The sequence below is a fragment of the Macaca nemestrina genome, chromosome 13 (assembly GCF_043159975.1).
Source record: "Macaca nemestrina isolate mMacNem1 chromosome 13, mMacNem.hap1, whole genome shotgun sequence".
Taxonomy (NCBI): domain Eukaryota; kingdom Metazoa; phylum Chordata; class Mammalia; order Primates; family Cercopithecidae; genus Macaca; species Macaca nemestrina.
In genome coordinates, this window is record NC_092137.1 from 9,492,876 (window position 1) to 9,509,367 (window position 16,492).

Genomic DNA, 16,492 nt, shown 5'->3' on the forward strand with positions numbered 1-16,492 from the left:
CCAGTGTCTTTGCTGCAGCCTGATGCATTTAAACATCTTCAGGAAGGACTTGTGGCCTCTGATGCCCAGAAAGGCTTGCTGAGCACAGTTGGGGGCAGTGTCATGAGTTTGCGAGAGTCCGTTGTTGTCTTTGAAAAGAGCTCTCATCCCTCCTCCTTCCCTGCTTGTCTTCCAGTGGGTAAAATGAATTCCAGTCATGCTAATTCTTTATCCTCAGCGAGTTTTCAAAAGGTGCCTTCCCTATGAGTATCTGTAGTGAAAATGCTTTGTGCAGGGCTGTATAGGTTTGGGTTGAAAACTGGCCAGACACCCCAGAGAGTCATTACGGTAAACCTGGCTTCAGTGTAAGCCGTGATTTGATGAATATCCTGAGAACGTGAGGGACATGGGGTCAGGGCCTGGTTCTGGCTGATTCAGGAGCATCTGTCTTCACCCCTCTCAGATTCCTCCTCTGCTTCCTGACCAGCCTCATGGGATAAGCATCACCAAGATGCTTTTGAACTCTCAAGATATTTGGGTGGGCCAGGCAGTGGCTCACGCCTGTAATGCAAGCACTTTGGGAGGCCAAGATGGGAGGATTGCTTGAGGCCAGGAGTTTAAGACCAGACTGGGCAACATAGCAAGACCTCCTACAAAAAATTTAAAAATAGCTGAGTATGGTGGCACGTGCCTTTGGTCCCAGCTACTCGGGGGCTGAGATGGGAGGATCGCTTGAGCCCAGGAGGTTGAAGTTGCAATGAGTTGTGATCGTGCCATTGCACTCCAGCTTGGACAACACAGCAAGACTGTCTAAAAAAAAAGACATTTGGGCAGTTGGGGAAGTCAAGTGGAGGCACATGCATTGAGGCAGTGAGGGTGATATTTTCTGTGTGCGTCTGCCAGGCACCGCATGGTCACCCATTCCTCCTCCCCCTCATCTGGTCAGTTCATCTTGGAATCTGCCCAGAGAACTCAGAAGAGCGATAGACTGACTGGCTGGTTGCAGTTACTTCCTACAAGATGCTCCTTTACCATCCTTGCCCCTAAACAGGGGCTTCCCATTCTCATGAAGGTGGAATTGGGGCTGGGGGCAGTGGCTCACACCTATAGTCCGAGCTACTTGGGAGGCTGAGGTAGGGGGATCACTTGACTCCAGGAATTTGAGGCTGCAGTGAGCTGTGATTGTGCCACTGCACTCTACCCTGGGTAACAGAGGGAGACCTTGTCACTTTTAAAAAAGAAAAAGATGTAAACAGGCATGGGCTCTTCTAGGAGGATGGTTCTGTGGCAAGGCCAGCCTTTCTGGGAGCTCATCCAATCCATTGCCTGCAGACTGACCTCACTTGTAGCAAATTCAAGTCCAGAGCCATTATCCGCAAACCCCACCGGCACCCTGGGCAGGATGGAAAGAATAGGAGAATTTTGAGGTGACCCAAGTGAGTCCCCTGAGTAGGATGGAGCCAGAGGGAGTCAATGACCTTCCAGGTCCACATGGCAGGTTAGCGGCCAGTAGAGCCAGAGCCCCGGCTGGAAGCTGCCCTTCGCTGGCCACCAGCACCTGAGTGCTCCAATCGCCCCCTCAGTCTCCTCCTGCTCTTCTCCCTCACAGCTGAAGCTGCTAGAAGCTGTCTGCTTATTTGTAGCATCTTTAAAGAGTGTAGTAGAGGGGATTCTTGCTTGAAGTTTTTCCTTAGAGGTTTGCCTCCTGCTTCTGCAGTTTTTACACATCAGAATGCAGAAATTGGCCAGGTGCAGTGGCCCACACCTGTAATCTCAGTACTTTGGGAGGCTGAGGTGGGAAGATAGCCTGAGCCTGGGAGATCAAGGCTGCAGCGAGCCATGTACTGCACATTTGCACCACTCCACTCCAGCCCGGGCAACAGAGTGAGACTCCGTCTCAAAAAAAAAAAAAAAAAGAGAGAGAGAGAGAAAGATGCCATGGTGTTGTAGAAAGGGTGGGGCCAGAAGTCCAGGAACCAAGTTCTGCTGCTGGCTATGCTTGATTTTTGCAGCTTAGCCTCTCTAGGCTTCAGCCCTCACCCAGTCACTTACCAAGAGTTGTTCTGAGAACCAATGTGCTTTCAGGAGTAAACACCAGAGAGAGGTGACGTGTTCACTCACTTTTAGGAGCACAGATGTTCGTTGTGTTTCCCTAAGAACAGAATCGGTACTTGTCATCATTCTGCCATCTGCAAAAGCTGGGTTCCCCCGCCCCCGCTTTTCTTTATTAAATCTAATTTTATTTTTTTGCTTTGGTTTTAGACTGCTTTTAGACAGAAAATATCCATAAATCCCTCCCCCAGCTTTCCCTTCTGTTAACATCTTAATACAGTTATCCAGTAGTCCATGGTAGATAGTTATCCAGTCATATTTATATAGTTATCAAAACCAGGAAACATTGGTTTAATGCTGTTAACTAAAAATCTTACTCAGATTTTACCAGTTTTTCCCCAAATGTCCTTTTTCTGCTCTAGAATTCCATCCAGGACCCCACGTGACATTTAGTTGTGATTTTGCGGTCTGTATCGGTTCTGTAGTCTTCACTCGTTTTTCGTGATACCTTCTTAAAGAGTGTTGACCTGTGTTTTGGTCAGACTCCGCTTCATTTGGATTTCTGTAGTGTTTTCTCGTGAGTGGATTGAAGTTATATGTTTTTGGCAAGAGCAGCACAGAAGTGATGCTGCCACATCCCACACAGCCGCCTCCCTGCTGCACACACACAGAGGTCCACAGCCTGGCGAAACACTTGTAAAACGGTGCTGACGCCAGCAATATGTGAGTGTAGAATTTTATATTCGACCATTATTTAACACTCTCCTCCTGATTTAGCTGTATTTCTAGTACTCGATTCTCAAAGCATATTATTCTTAGAATTTCTTATACTAATCTTTTTCTAAGAAAGCCAGAAAACTTCTAAGATACTCTTTTCAAAAAAGATTTTTATTATTGGAAGGGCTTTAACAATTACTTTTTGGGGGCCAACACTGTAGTGAGTTAAAATGAAGCAATTGAGAGGATAGTGATGGTTTTCATGGAATAGCTTCAGTTTTTAGAAGCGGCATCTTTTAAAACTTGAATGAGGGAAAGGGCAGGTTTATTTTGCATTCCAATGCCATTGTTAGTGAAGGCAGACAGTTGGAGGATACGAGGGAGTGCCTGATTTTATACAAATCAGTATTTCCTAACAGAGAGCTAAGATTATTCCAGAGGCTAATTAGAAACCACTTTCTTTTGGAATTGTGTATGGATTGCTGTCTGGGCTCACAGTTGAAATTCCTCTTGCTATGCAGATGACAGAACTTACCACTTCCAAGCCGAAGATGAACAAGAATGTCAAATGTAAGTTACATGGTGGTGGGACTTTGGGCTGGACTTACCTGTTGTTTGTGGCATTTAACACAACGTCGCTCTTGTTTTTCTAGATGGATGTCGGTGCTGCAAAATAGCAAAGAAGAAGCTTTAAACAACGCATTTAAGGGGGATGACAATACTGGAGAAAATAACATCGTCCAAGAACTGACAAAGGAGATCATCTCAGAAGTGCAGAGGATGACGGGCAATGACGTTTGCTGTGACTGTGGGGCACCAGGTGACCCAGGGACCCCACCCAACCCTGGGCTCTGGGACATTTAATCCCATTCTGATTCACAGAATCCATTCATTGATTTTCACTTTCATTTCAAACACAAAATTAAGTGCAGCTCAGCCTGAGTTCATCCCATTACACAAATGCTTAATGAACTGTGCAGACCGCGGCAGGGGAGAGGGGGTGGGAGGACGTTTGCCTGCCGGGCCCCAGAGCAGGACTGAGTAAAGAGGGTTTGACAGAGCTGCAAAGATTGAAATGCTTTTTGAGAAATGAAAACTGAAGGGTACAGTGAGGGTGAACTCAAGGTCATGTGGGCTGAGAGGCTGCATGTGTCTGGGCTTCCTTGCTTGGAATCTGCTCTCTCCTCCCTTTATCCTACTTTGCAGAACTTCTGAAGTAGCTTTAAGCTGCCGTCTGGCTCTGTGACCCTGGGAGAGCCACTTGCTTTGTTAAACATCGATTGTCCTGTCTGTAAACTGAAGGGACAGGTCCCTTTCAGCTGACACATTCTGTGAAATAAGATTTTATTTTTACATTTTGATAAAGCATATTAGGGGCTTTATAGTAGGATGTGGTTTAAGGAATTTACTCTAATTGAGACAGAATGGTGGGGGTGGGGGGGTCGGGGGACTACACAGGTGCATTTTCTGAACATTTATAAAATGAAAAAAATGGAGGCTTGGCTAGAATGGTTGGTCCCCTTTTCATTCCTCTAATTATATGACAATTTTTCTTAAAAAACCAAACACAACCGAAGTAGAGTGGGCAGTTGAGAAGTACCGTTAGGTTCCCATGACCCCGAAGACTGTATTTGGCCTTGGATCCATTAAAAAAAAAAAAAAAAAAAAAACTGGCTGGGTGCAGTGGCTCGTGCCTGTAATCCCAGCACTTTGGAAGACTGTGGTGGGCGGATCACTTGAGGTCAGGAGTTCGAGACCAGCCTGGCCAACACAGTGAAAGCTCATCTCTATTAAAAATACCATAATTAGCCTGTCGTGGTAGTTTGCACATGTAGTCCCAGCTACTTAGGAGACTGAGGCAGGAGAATCACTTGAATCCAGGAGGCGGAGGTTGCAGTGAGCTGAGATCACGCCACTGCACTCCAGCCTGGACGACTGAACGAGACTGTATCAAACAAACAAAAAAATGAAAATACCTTTTTGGCAGCAGATGAGGTAGGGGTTGATAAGTAGTGAATCATGGTCTGTCTTGAGAAAGGGTAAAGACAGTCTACGATTTGAGTTTTTCATACACTTTGATAAAGAGCTCAAAGGTATGTACTCATTATTTTAAAATGCCAAGACAGTGTGGGTAATAGAAAAATGATGTAGAGTCACCTAAATGGATGCTTGTGCCTCCCCAAAGCACGTGGATACAGTGGAGTCATCCTACACAAGCGCAGACGCAGATGCCAAAAAGGTTTTCCAACGTGCATAACATTTTTAATAACTTGAACATTTAAAAAATAACTTCATCATTGCCTACTGACTAAAGTTGCGATATTTGGCCGGGCGAGGTGGCTCAAGCCTGTAATCCCAGCACTTTGGGAGGCCGAGACGGGCGGATCACGAGGTCAGGAGATCGAGACCATCCTGGCTAACACAGTGAAACCCCGTCTCTACTAAAAATACAAAAACTTAGCCGGGCGAGGTGGCAGGCGCCTGTAGTCCCAGCTACTCGGGAGGCTGAGGCAGGAGAATGGCGTGAACCCGGGAGGCGGAGCTTGCAGTGAGCTGAGATCCGGCCACTGCACTCCAGCCTGGGTGACAGAGCGAGACTCCGTCTCAAAAAAAATAAAAAATAAAAAATAAAGTTGCGATATTTACCTACTGTGAGTTTCTGAGGGTAACAAACAATTCTGAATAGAATTGTGTTTATGGGTTGTATGATGTACTCAAGGACATCTTTTTAATTTCCCATTTTTAGCAAATTCCACATTCATCTGTCAGGCATTTTGTGGGTGCTTATCATGTTCTAAACTGATGGTAGGGGCATGTTAGTGAGGAGCCGAGCTGTAAGGGGAAAGCGTGGCTTTGAATGCAGGTAGAGGCAGGGCCACGGTCTGCTCTGCACTCCCTGGCAACCTCGAGCCTGAGCATTGTGAAGCTGTCTCTGAGATAAAAATCCCTGCCCTGGCCATCTCATGGGGCTCTTAGATTTGATACAAAAGTGCTCTGTGATTTCTGAAGCTCTTAACAATGCAAACTATTGTTGCTACTACCAGTGTGCTGAACACAGCATATCATATGTACATAGTACGTTCTCTGTTGTTATCAGCATCTATAGAAGCGAATGTTTTAAGCCTATTCCCCTTTTACTAGTAGACTTTGGCTGGTCTCACTGTTTTCCTCTTGCTCCATTCTGCTAGTGTGACCAAGCTGGTGATGGGCGTGGTCTGTTTTCATGACCAGCCATTGAGGAGCCCTTGGTCACTGGAGTGCGTCCTATTTATTTTTGCACACACAGCATCTGTCACACGAATGGAAGGATGGGGAGATGGAGAGAGAGGGAAGAAGAGGGAGAGTAGATGTGTGCATATGCGGGTATTGCATGTAAATTGCTGGTAATTACGGACAAAGTTTCCAGCTGTGTTAAGGATCAGAAAATGCTCATGCTCAGAACTCCTTGTTCGGTAACTATGCAGGAAGAAAGTTGTGACTCCTGACCTTCTTTTTGACTGGAAGCTCAAATCTGCCCTGTTCTCTTTGGCAGATCCTACATGGCTTTCCACCAACCTGGGCATCCTGACCTGCATCGAGTGTTCCGGAATCCACCGAGAGCTGGGGGTTCATTACTCCAGGATGCAGTCCCTGACCTTAGATGTACTGGGAACGTCTGAGCTGCTGGTAATTTTTAAATGCTTGTTTTGAGATTGGAAACAAATGAGCTGTAAGCTAAGTTTTACTTTTGGCATTCTAATCCATTTTGGTAAGCTAGTGATTGTTGATATATTACCAAATGGGTTTGGATAATTAGAAACTCATTGATAATTCTTCATTTTTAGCTACTGGTGGTTGAGGGCACTTCTTGTTGCAAAACTTTATTCTTAAATGAATAAAGAGGAGTGAAACCAAAACAGCATTGAGAGTGGTGTGAGGTTCTGCAGAAATGGAATAAGATGGTGACATAGGCCAGCTCACCCCATCCATTAGACAGATGCGGAATTTCTGACAAGGCTGTGGTGACAGCTTGCCTCAAGCCTCCGACTTTTCCCTACCCCAGATTGTCCCCCTTGGGGGCACATACTGATCTTCATTTTTACCGCCTTTGTTTCTTAAGTCTTTCATTCTTGGTTCAGTGATAATGCTTAAACCATGTGATAGAGATAGGAGGAGACTGAAGCATTTTCTGTGAAGTGGCTTTCAGAGTATCGAGACTATGGTCCCACAAGGTCCATCAGACAGGTTATGCTTCTGGCCACCTGACACATGAGCTTTCGTGACTGTCTTCCCTAGAAAGCAGTTCTTGAATTCTCTCCTGGGACAGCTGAGTGTTGACAGTAAACAGTAAGTAGATATTGATTGCTATTGATTTTAATGTTGAATTTAAAAGTTTACATGTAGGGAATTTAATGTCAAGAGCAATAGTCGTGACAGAAAATCAATAGTTGTAGACCATGTTCCTCTCAAGGGGCCATCAGTCTTATTGATGACTTCGAATCCAGTGTGTCTGAACTTCGAATGCATTTTGAACTCTCTTGTCAAACCTTTCCAGTCTTTCCAGGAATGCCTTTATGGTCTTGAAAGACAGAGTTGGGAGAAACTACAGTGGATCCTAGCAGCCTAGTTAGTAACATCCTTAGTTACTTAAAGTTTAAAACTAAGCTAGACTCACTTAAAGTTTAAAACTAAGGAACTCCAAGCAGTGCCTTCCTGGTTACATACGGCAATTATTGTTCATGTAATAATGCACGTGACCTACATCTTGGAGAGGTGAACAGATGTACATGTGGCATCTCTTGGATAACTGATGATGGCATAGATTGGAGATTGTCATGGTACATTTTCAAAGAAGCACAAAGTACTTCTCAGTAAACAGTGATGAACTATGGCAGTTGTTTCTTCTACTGATTTTCTTAAAACAATGGGAAGTGTTAAGTGATTTATGATGAAGTAGTAATTGTTGATTTTGTACTATGTATTTTGCAGACCACTTTATATATACTAGGCTCATTTGATCTCCAGTAACAACCTGATGGCCTTGGTATATTATCCCCATTTTACAGAGGAGGAAACTGAGGCTTAGAATGTTTCAATATGCCTAGGGTTATGAAGCTTTTAAGGTGACAGATCTGGGGTGTGGGCCTCTTTAATCTAATTCCAGACCTCACACTTAAACCTTAGAGGAGCCTGGGACACAAATTGGCATTTTAGTGGGTTGTCTTGCTGTGTGATAAACATTTAAACATCTCTACTATCCTTCCCTATCACCATCCGCAACAAATGTTTAACAGTCAACTCTGGAGAAAAAAGAACCCTGGTTTGCAACCTGCCTGTTCTCGTGGTGTAAATACTCCCACAATGGCCAATTTCAAGCTACCCATGTGAATTACTAAATGTGAAGTTGGAAAAAGATGTTCATTATATGGTACATTCACCATGCAACACAGTGGATGTAAATAACTTCATGAACATGGATAATAGTAAAATGTAGTATAATTAGCAAATGATGAGTTTTGAGTATATACCTTAGTTATTAATATAACATAATTATGAGTTTATATAGTATAATTTTTAATAGTAGCAGTGTTTAGCAGTTGGCTTGCAAAATTCCTGAAATTTTAACAGTTGACTGTTATGAGCTGGTAGGAGCCTGACCCCACCATCTGTTATAATTTCTTAAATGTGTCTCAGAAATTTCGTGTTCTTCATGAGACCTGAATTCCTACTAAAGAAGAAAACGCCAAAGAAAGGTGAAAGGAATATGTTGTTCTGTCTTGATGAAACGATGAGGTGACTTCTTATGTCTAATTAAATTCTCCATTTCTGTCTCCCAGAGCCTCCATCTGCATTCTTATAGGAGTTTAAAGTTTGGTTGGCTGTCACCCACAATGAGAAATCAGCCAGTGCCTGCTTAATCAATGTCTGCAGATATTTTCAAAATCAAATTGCTCCCAGAGTTTTAAACTCTTCCCTTACCCAAGCCTTTTTTCCTCAGTGGTTATCAGGAAAAGGAGAGACAGCAGTGAATTGTGTAGGATTTACTCCCTTCAACTCTGCTTGCCCTGCGCTCTGGCTGGTCCTCTGTGGTTCACAGGAGGTGGACATCTCCTTACGGCTCCCCTGATTCATTTGTTGTGTGCTAGGAGTGTGGTCATGATGTCGTGGCTGTAAACCTTATTCCTTAGCCCTTTGGTTAAGCAGTACGTAGGGTGTCAGGTGTTAGTATTCATTGGCAAAGCTTGGAAATTTCAAGGCTTTTTTTTTTTTGAGACAGGGTCTCACTCCATGACCCAGGCTAGAGTCCAGTAGTGCAGTCTTAGCTCACTGCAAGCTCACTACAACCTCTGCCTCCTGGGTTCAAGCAATCCTCCCACCTCAGCCTCCTCAGTAGCTGAGACTACAGGCAAGTGCTACCACGCCTGGCTAATTTTTGTATTTTTGGTAGAGATGTATTTTTGTATTTTTGGTAGCCATGTCCAGGCTGGTCTCGAACTCCTGGGCTCAAGCGATCCTCCTGCCTCGGCCTCCCGAAATGCTGGGATTACAGGTGTGAGCCACTGTGCCTGGCCTCAAGCCTTTTAAAAGTACCCAGGTTGTTTGTTTTATTTTGCTTAGACAATCAGGTGCTGGGATGAAGGATTTCCTGAAATCTTTTTGCCTCTTTCTCTCTTTCTCTGCGTGTGTGTGAGTGTGTGTATATTTAAAATTATATCTGACACGCCATCAAGAACCACAAAGAATTAGCTATCATTGTTATCTCCTTTAACAAAATCCTTTCAGAAAAGTGGTCCCCATGTGCTAACATGTGAACCCCCAGGGAGGCCGTGCATGGTCTCTGCTTGTAGTCTGTTCTTACGAACCTTTTCGATTCAGAGTTGCATGGCATGCAGGGCTGCGGCTGACTTGCTTGCTGAAGTGTGTATAGCAAGTGTTCATTAGGCCCCTTGGTGCCTTGTGAAAGGAGAGTGGTGGGTGCAGTCTCACAGGAGTAGCATCTCTTCTCTTTTGGGTAAATAGGACAGCCCGCTTCAGGGTGACATGCTGTGACATCAAGGGATTTTATTTTTTTAATTTTTTATTGTATGTATTTATGGTGTACAGCGTGATGTTTTAGTATATTGTATACATTGTGCGTGACTAAATCCAGCTAGTTAACGCACCTGTCACCTCACATGCTTATATTTTATGGTGAGAACACTTAAAATCTACTCTCTTGAGCCTGGTGTGGTGGCTGGTGCCTGTAATCCCAGTACTTTGGGAGGCTGAGGTGAGAAGATTGCTTGAGTCCGGGAGTTTGAGACCAGCCTGACCAACATAGTGAGACCTCCACCTCTACAAATAATTTTTTAAAATTAGCTGGGAGTGGTGGCAAGCACCTGTGGTCCCAGCTACTTGGGAGGCTGAGGCAGGAGGATCACCTGAGCATCCAGGAAGTTGAGGCTACTGTGAACTGTGATCTTGCCACTGCACTCCAGCCTGGGCAACAGAGTGAGACTGTCTCAAAACAAAATTTTCAAGTATACGGTACATTATTATTAACTAGAGTCACCATGCTGTACACTAGATCCCTAGAATTTATTCATCCTAACTGAAATTTTGTATGCTTTGACCAAGATGCCCAACCCCTGGTATCCATAGTTTCTACTCTCTACTTCCATGAGTTCACGTTTTTTGGATTTTGCATATAAATGAGATCTGCAGGATTTTTCTTCCTTTGCCTGGCATATTTCACTTAGCATAATGTCCTTCAGGTTCATCCATGTTGTCACAAATGACAGAAGGTCTTTCTTTTTTTCAGGTCGAATAGTATTCCATTATGTATATATACCACATTTTTAAAATCCATTTGTCCATTGGTGGCATTTAGGTTGATTCTCTATCTCGACTATTGTGAATAGTGCTGCAATAAACAAGATGGTGAAGACATGTCTTCAACAAACTGATTTCAGATCTTTTGGGTAAATACCCAGAAGTGGGTTATATGGTGGTTCTCGTTTTAGTTTTTTGAGGAACCTCCATACCATTTTCTATAATGGTTGTATTATAATAATTTACCTTCCCACCCGGTGTGCAAGGCTTCGCTTTTCTCTACATCCCTGCCAACACTTGTTATCTTTTGTCTTTTTGATAAAAGCCCCATTCTAACAGTGTGAGATGATTGTGGTTTTAATTTGCATTTCCCTGATGATTTGTATGATTAATGATGTATACTTTTTCATACATATACCTGTTGGTCATTTGTAGGCAACCTCTACCTCCCAGGCTCATGCAATCCTCCTGGGTAGCTGGGACTATCGGCATGTGCCACCACGCCCAGCTAATTTTTAAAAATTTTTCCATAGAGATAGGATCTCACTATATTGGCCAGGCTAATCTGGAATTTCTGGGCTTAAGTGGTCTTCCGGCCTCGGCTTCCCAAAGTCCTGGGATTATAGGTGTGAACCGTGTGCAGCCTAGCATTACTTCTTATCCAGTGGAATGGAAATTGCATAACTGAAGTATTAGTTCTGAGGAATCATGTCATCCTAACTACTGTAGCACATACCAGCTTAGTATCTTTAGATTCTAAAGCAAACCTACTTTGGGAAAAACTTACTGGGAAACACAAATTTTAAAAAGATAAATTTCCTTCTTAATGTAGAAGATCATGATTTCAGCTTTGATTTTTCAGGTCATATGAAAAACAGCATTGGTGCTAGGGTACTACTATCATGATCAATTTCACTATCACACATGAAGTTAACAAAGGAATTGTTGATATTCTGAAATTGAATTTGAGTCAGTAATTTAAAAATCTTACGAGACCAGGCGCAGTGGTTCACACCTATAGTTCCAGCACTTTGGGAGGCTGAGGCAGGCAGATCGCTTGAGCCCATGAGTTCAAGACCAACCTGAGTCACATGGCGAAACCCCATCTCTACAAAAAAAAAAAAAAAACCCAAATTGGCTGAGCATGATGGTACATGTCTGTGGTCCTAGCTACTAGGGAGGCTGAGGTGGGAGAATCACCTAAAGCCTAGGAGGTTGGCTATAGTGAACTGAGATTGTGCTACCGCTCCTCAGCCTGGGTAACAGAGTAAGACCCGTCTCAGAACAAAACAAAAAAACATCAAAATTTTAAAAAAGCATCAAGAACCTTACCAAATATTTACTGACTCAACTTTCTGTTTCTTGACTTTCTTCTATTTCTGTTCTCATAAGGTTGTTAATAAGCTGTCAAATGTTAAAGCGGGTCAACACACAGTCTGATCTGAAAGAGCATATGGAGAGGAAAGCTCCTCAAAGACCAAGAACTTACGACTTATAACTGTTGTTAGTTCACCTAGGACTGAAATGTGCCACCCAGATACTAAAAGCAATTGCTTAGGGCAACAAGACATTGACTATCAATGGTCATCTACGAAGGAACTGTTATGCTTCAGGCATTGTTGTAGGTGTTCTACGTACATTATAATATCTAACCTAAATGGAGAGCTCCATTTTTAAAAAAAGGCCGGAGAAGTTAAGAAACTTACCCAGTGTAGGATTTACACTCCAACTATTAGACTCCAGAGCCTGTGTTCCAGCCTCTTTTTTTAAAGCCAGGATTCTGAACATTTTTTAAACCACAAACTCTGTCAGAAAAAATTGAGCAGCAAAGCATATACTTACTTACATATGATGTACCTACACTTACTAAGAAATATATACTTTGTAAACTACATCAAAAATAGAACTTTTAAAGGGTCAGGTAAAGACATCATATGTAGACTTTTTCCCTGCACACCAGAGTGGCCTTTTGTGCTCTCTGCTTTGGAGGCAGCAGTTTGGTCAAGCCCCTTCCCTTACCTGGGCTTTTACCCTTTGCACTTTAGAGCTGGATCGCACTCCCCAGGCCCTCCACCCTTTGGGGATCCGAGGGGCCCAATTAACATCAGGGAGGAGCTGACCTTGGGATCTCCTCCTGAGCTCAGTGGTCAGGGAAGTCTGGTTTCTCTCACTTGCCTGTTCCTCTCCTGGGGTGAGTCAGAGAGGAATGTCACACCATTGTTGTCCTTCCCTGTGGAGACATGAAAACGGGACAGAAGGTTTCCCTGCCCCACGCCAAACTCTCAAAACAACGTCCAGATAAAACCTAAAGCCTCATTTTGGCTCAGTGGGCCCTGCTCAGGTAGGTGCTAAGGATGTACCCGGTGTGTGATTCTGTGTCCCTGTCCTGGGCATTGCCATCAGGGAGGGGACGCCCACACATGACTCCCCTGCTTGGTGAGTGCCAAGGAAAGGGGCCTCCTGGCCAAGTGACTGCTCTGCTCATCTGGGCCTGGCGCCACCATCCTCGTAGTGCTCAGGATGAACTTCTTTTCCAGGGCTGCTTATTAACTCATCGCTGTCTTGTTCAAGTGAGCTGCTGTAGAGCAGGAGGTTGCCTCATGCCCCATGCCCAGCACAGACGAGGGGCTCAGATTGTGTTCTTGAGGCCACAGGAAGGGCGAGGGGCTGAGCTGAGCTGCCCTGCCCTGGGTGATACAGAACTTAAACGCTTCTTCCTCTCCTCCATCCAGTCTGGCTCAATTTCTGCCTCAGTGCAGCCCGCAAATTCCTTCTGGGTACCAGTGAGAAGCAGGAGATGCCAGGGCTCAGGTCGACACCCACCTTCCTGCCCCCCTGGCTTCTGCCTGCCTGTCCTGCTGGCACCTGCAGCCTCCATTTGCAAATGCTTTTCTTTTGTTGATGGGTCCAGAGGAGTTCTCTATGGGCTGAAACGTAAACTGGAACTTGGCAGAACTGCAAGGTAGCACGTTTCTCTAGCTTTGGATGAGTGTGACACATGGATGCGGTGGCTCCCTGGACCAGCTGTCTCTCAGTTAACCAGCCAAGTCCAAGCAGAAGGGAAACAGCTCTTCAATTCCTGGGGAATTCTCCTCCTCCCATCTCCCCACCCCCATCTGCTTAACACAGACTGTGAGGCGTCAGGGTGGTTGGCCCCTGGCTCGCAGAGGGGGCCACAGTGATTTTTGTCACTTAACTTGGGAAAACCATTGTGCTCACCTGGGGACAGTGTCCTCTTTGGATGGTATGATGCCTGGCTATAAACCAGGGGCTCTGACATTGGGGTTCAGTGCTGGATCTGACACCAGCTGCCTGAGAAACCCTTCACAGGGCATTAGCTTCCTGGCGCATAGGTACCTGTCACCTTAAGTGGTATGCCATCTGACCATTCTGTTGTCCCTGGGAAAATTGCAACGCAGCCTCCAGCCTTTTGCCTCCTGACTGATGGCTTGAGGTGCCAGAGCCAGGACTGAGCAAGGAGGTGGAGTTGGTTAATGTTTTATGCTGCTTTGGGCCGCCTAGAAAAAGCTTTCTCCACTTGTCAAGGGCCAGGTTGAATTAGGAAAGCTCATCATCCAAGTATTAGGCTACCTCGCATAATTCTTTTGTTGTTTAAAAAATTGCGTCTGCATTCTCCACTAGCCCCACTAGCCCATTTCACTGTTTGATGTTATTTGCCACCAGGAAGTTCCAGTGTATCTAACCCAGACCTCTTGGGCTGCTCCTTCAGTCAGTTCCTCCCAAGAGATAGACCCGATTTCAGGCTGCAGCAGCCTCTCCCAAAGCATCTCTGTTAGCTCCTTTGCCTGCATAATTTAAAAAAAAAAATTTTTTTTTTAAATTTTTTTTGTAGAGACAAGAGTCTTGCTGTCACCCAGGCTGGAGTCCAGTGGTGTGATCTTGGCTCACTGCAACTTCCGCCTCCTGGATTCAAGCAATTCTCCTGTCTCAGCCTCCCGAGTAGCTGGGACTACAGGCACACGCCGCCATGCCTGGCTAATTTCTTTTGTATTTTACTAGAGACAGGGTTTCACCGTGTTCTCCAGGCTAGTCTCGAACTCCGGAGCTTAGGCGATCCACCCACCTTGGCCTCCCAAAGTGGTAGGAATACAGGTATGAGCCACCGCTCCTGGCCTGTCTGCATAATCAGTAGAGAGCAGAAATATCACAAGCATCACTGACTCCCCAGCACACCATGGAAATGAATACGTTTTCTCAAAGCACTAAGCTTGGTGCTCTCTTTCATTGTTTCATTAAACGTTTAAGAATCTGAGCTGGCCGGGCGCGGTGGCTCACACCTGTAATCCTAGCACTTTGGGAGGCTGAGGTGGCCGGATTGCTTGAGCCCAGGAGTTCGAGACCATCCTGGGCTACATGGCAAAACCCCATCTCTACAAAAACAAAAATCAGCTGGGTGTGGTGGCATGTGCCTATAGTCCTAGCTGCTTGAGAACCTGAGGTAGGAGGGTCACCTGAGCCTGGGGAGGTCAAGGTTGCATTAAGCCATGATCTGGTCACTGCACTTCGGCCTGGGCAACAGAGCGAGACCCTGTCTCCAAAAAAAAAAAAAAGAATGTGTTAATTTAATGTTTAACATGTCAGAACATTGATTGATTGGCAAGTAAAGACCTTACATCTGGAGCTAATACATTTTTAGTGCTTTAGTTTACTGTTTTCACCTAAATTTTATCCATTTTTATCATTATTACAACCCAGAAGTGTAGGTATCATCCCATTTTACTGATGAAAACTCTGCCACTCATTGAAACTGACTTACCTGTGGTCACACAGCCGGTGATAGAGCTGTGATTTGAACCTAAGTCTTGGCTTTACTGGCCCAGTGCTGCTTTGCTCTACCAGAACTACCTCATAGCTGGCATAAGTAAAGGTTGTTTGAGGATGTGAAATAGAGTCACTTTGGTTGAGGCACAGGTCTTTGGGAGGAGTGGGTAAGGATGGAAATTCACACTGGACCAAGTTACTGGTTCTCCCTCTCTCTATCTGTACTCTATCCAGAGCACGTTTTATGACAATGCGCCTCTATGATAGGCATGCCGCTTCTTATCTTTAATTTTATGGGTACCTTTGGGCTTTGGGTTTTGTCCATCTTCATTAAAGGCAAACCACTTTATTGCTCTATTTCTTAGTGGCCATTAAATAAATCATCAGATGGGGATGGGTAAAGTGTAGCAGTAGAATGTATTAATAATTGAGTATCCTGAAATAGACTTTCATTTTTTGCAGCTTGCCAAGAATATTGGGAATGCAGGCTTTAATGAGATCATGGAATGTTGCCTACCAGCTGAGGACTCTGTCAAACCCAACCCAGGCAGTGACATGTAAGTATGGGACTGGTTATTCTCATATGCTGAGTAAAGATTTGCCTTTGTCTGAGCCCCGGGAGGCAGGGGAATAAGAAGTTTTAGGTGCATCAGTCCTTGCTTCTTTGGGGAATAAATCAGCCTGAGTTGGTCACTTTAACCTTTTAGGTGACCAAATGGAAATTTAGTCACTTTAACCTTTTGGGTGACCAAATAGAAATTTTTTTAGGTAGAAGCCAAAAGCAGGCAGGTTTCGCCGATGCTGTACGTGTGTGCATGGGGTGTGTAGAGAACCTCACTCGCCACTGGTGGGTGGAACACCCTGGACTTTTCACCTCTGCCGTTTGTCCTGTTGAATCACTTCCTCATCTTGGTCTCTCTGCTGCATAATCCTGAGCCACCGAGATGGCTGGTTGTGGTAGATACGTGGTTATGTAGCTGCCTCCTTGCCAGCGTCCTTGCATCCTTGCAAATGTGGAATGTTTTATTTCCTTCAAAAAGTATTTGTGTTATTGTTGATACAAAACTTGATGGAGAAGCTTTTTTTTTTTTTTTCTGGAGATAGAGTTTCACTCTTGTTACCCAAGCTGGAGTGTAGTGGCACAATCTTGGCCCACTGCAACCTCCGCCTC

At 44.7% G+C, this 16,492-nt stretch overlaps 1 protein-coding gene across 8 annotated transcripts in view; it reads left to right on the plus strand.

Moving 5' to 3' along the window:
* The window catches only part of LOC105486513 (ArfGAP with SH3 domain, ankyrin repeat and PH domain 2), a 201,205-nt gene that overhangs the window by 145,413 nt on the left and 39,300 nt on the right, over positions 1–16,492 (plus strand). For all 8 annotated transcript variants that reach the window (XM_011749414.2, XM_011749417.2, XM_011749412.3 and 5 more), the window contains 4 exons: positions 3,270–3,318; positions 3,402–3,568; positions 6,281–6,414; positions 15,784–15,878. In XM_011749414.2, the coding sequence (XP_011747716.1) occupies positions 3,270–3,318; positions 3,402–3,568; positions 6,281–6,414; positions 15,784–15,878 (445 nt within the window). The remainder of the gene's footprint in view (positions 1–3,269; positions 3,319–3,401; positions 3,569–6,280; positions 6,415–15,783; positions 15,879–16,492) is intronic.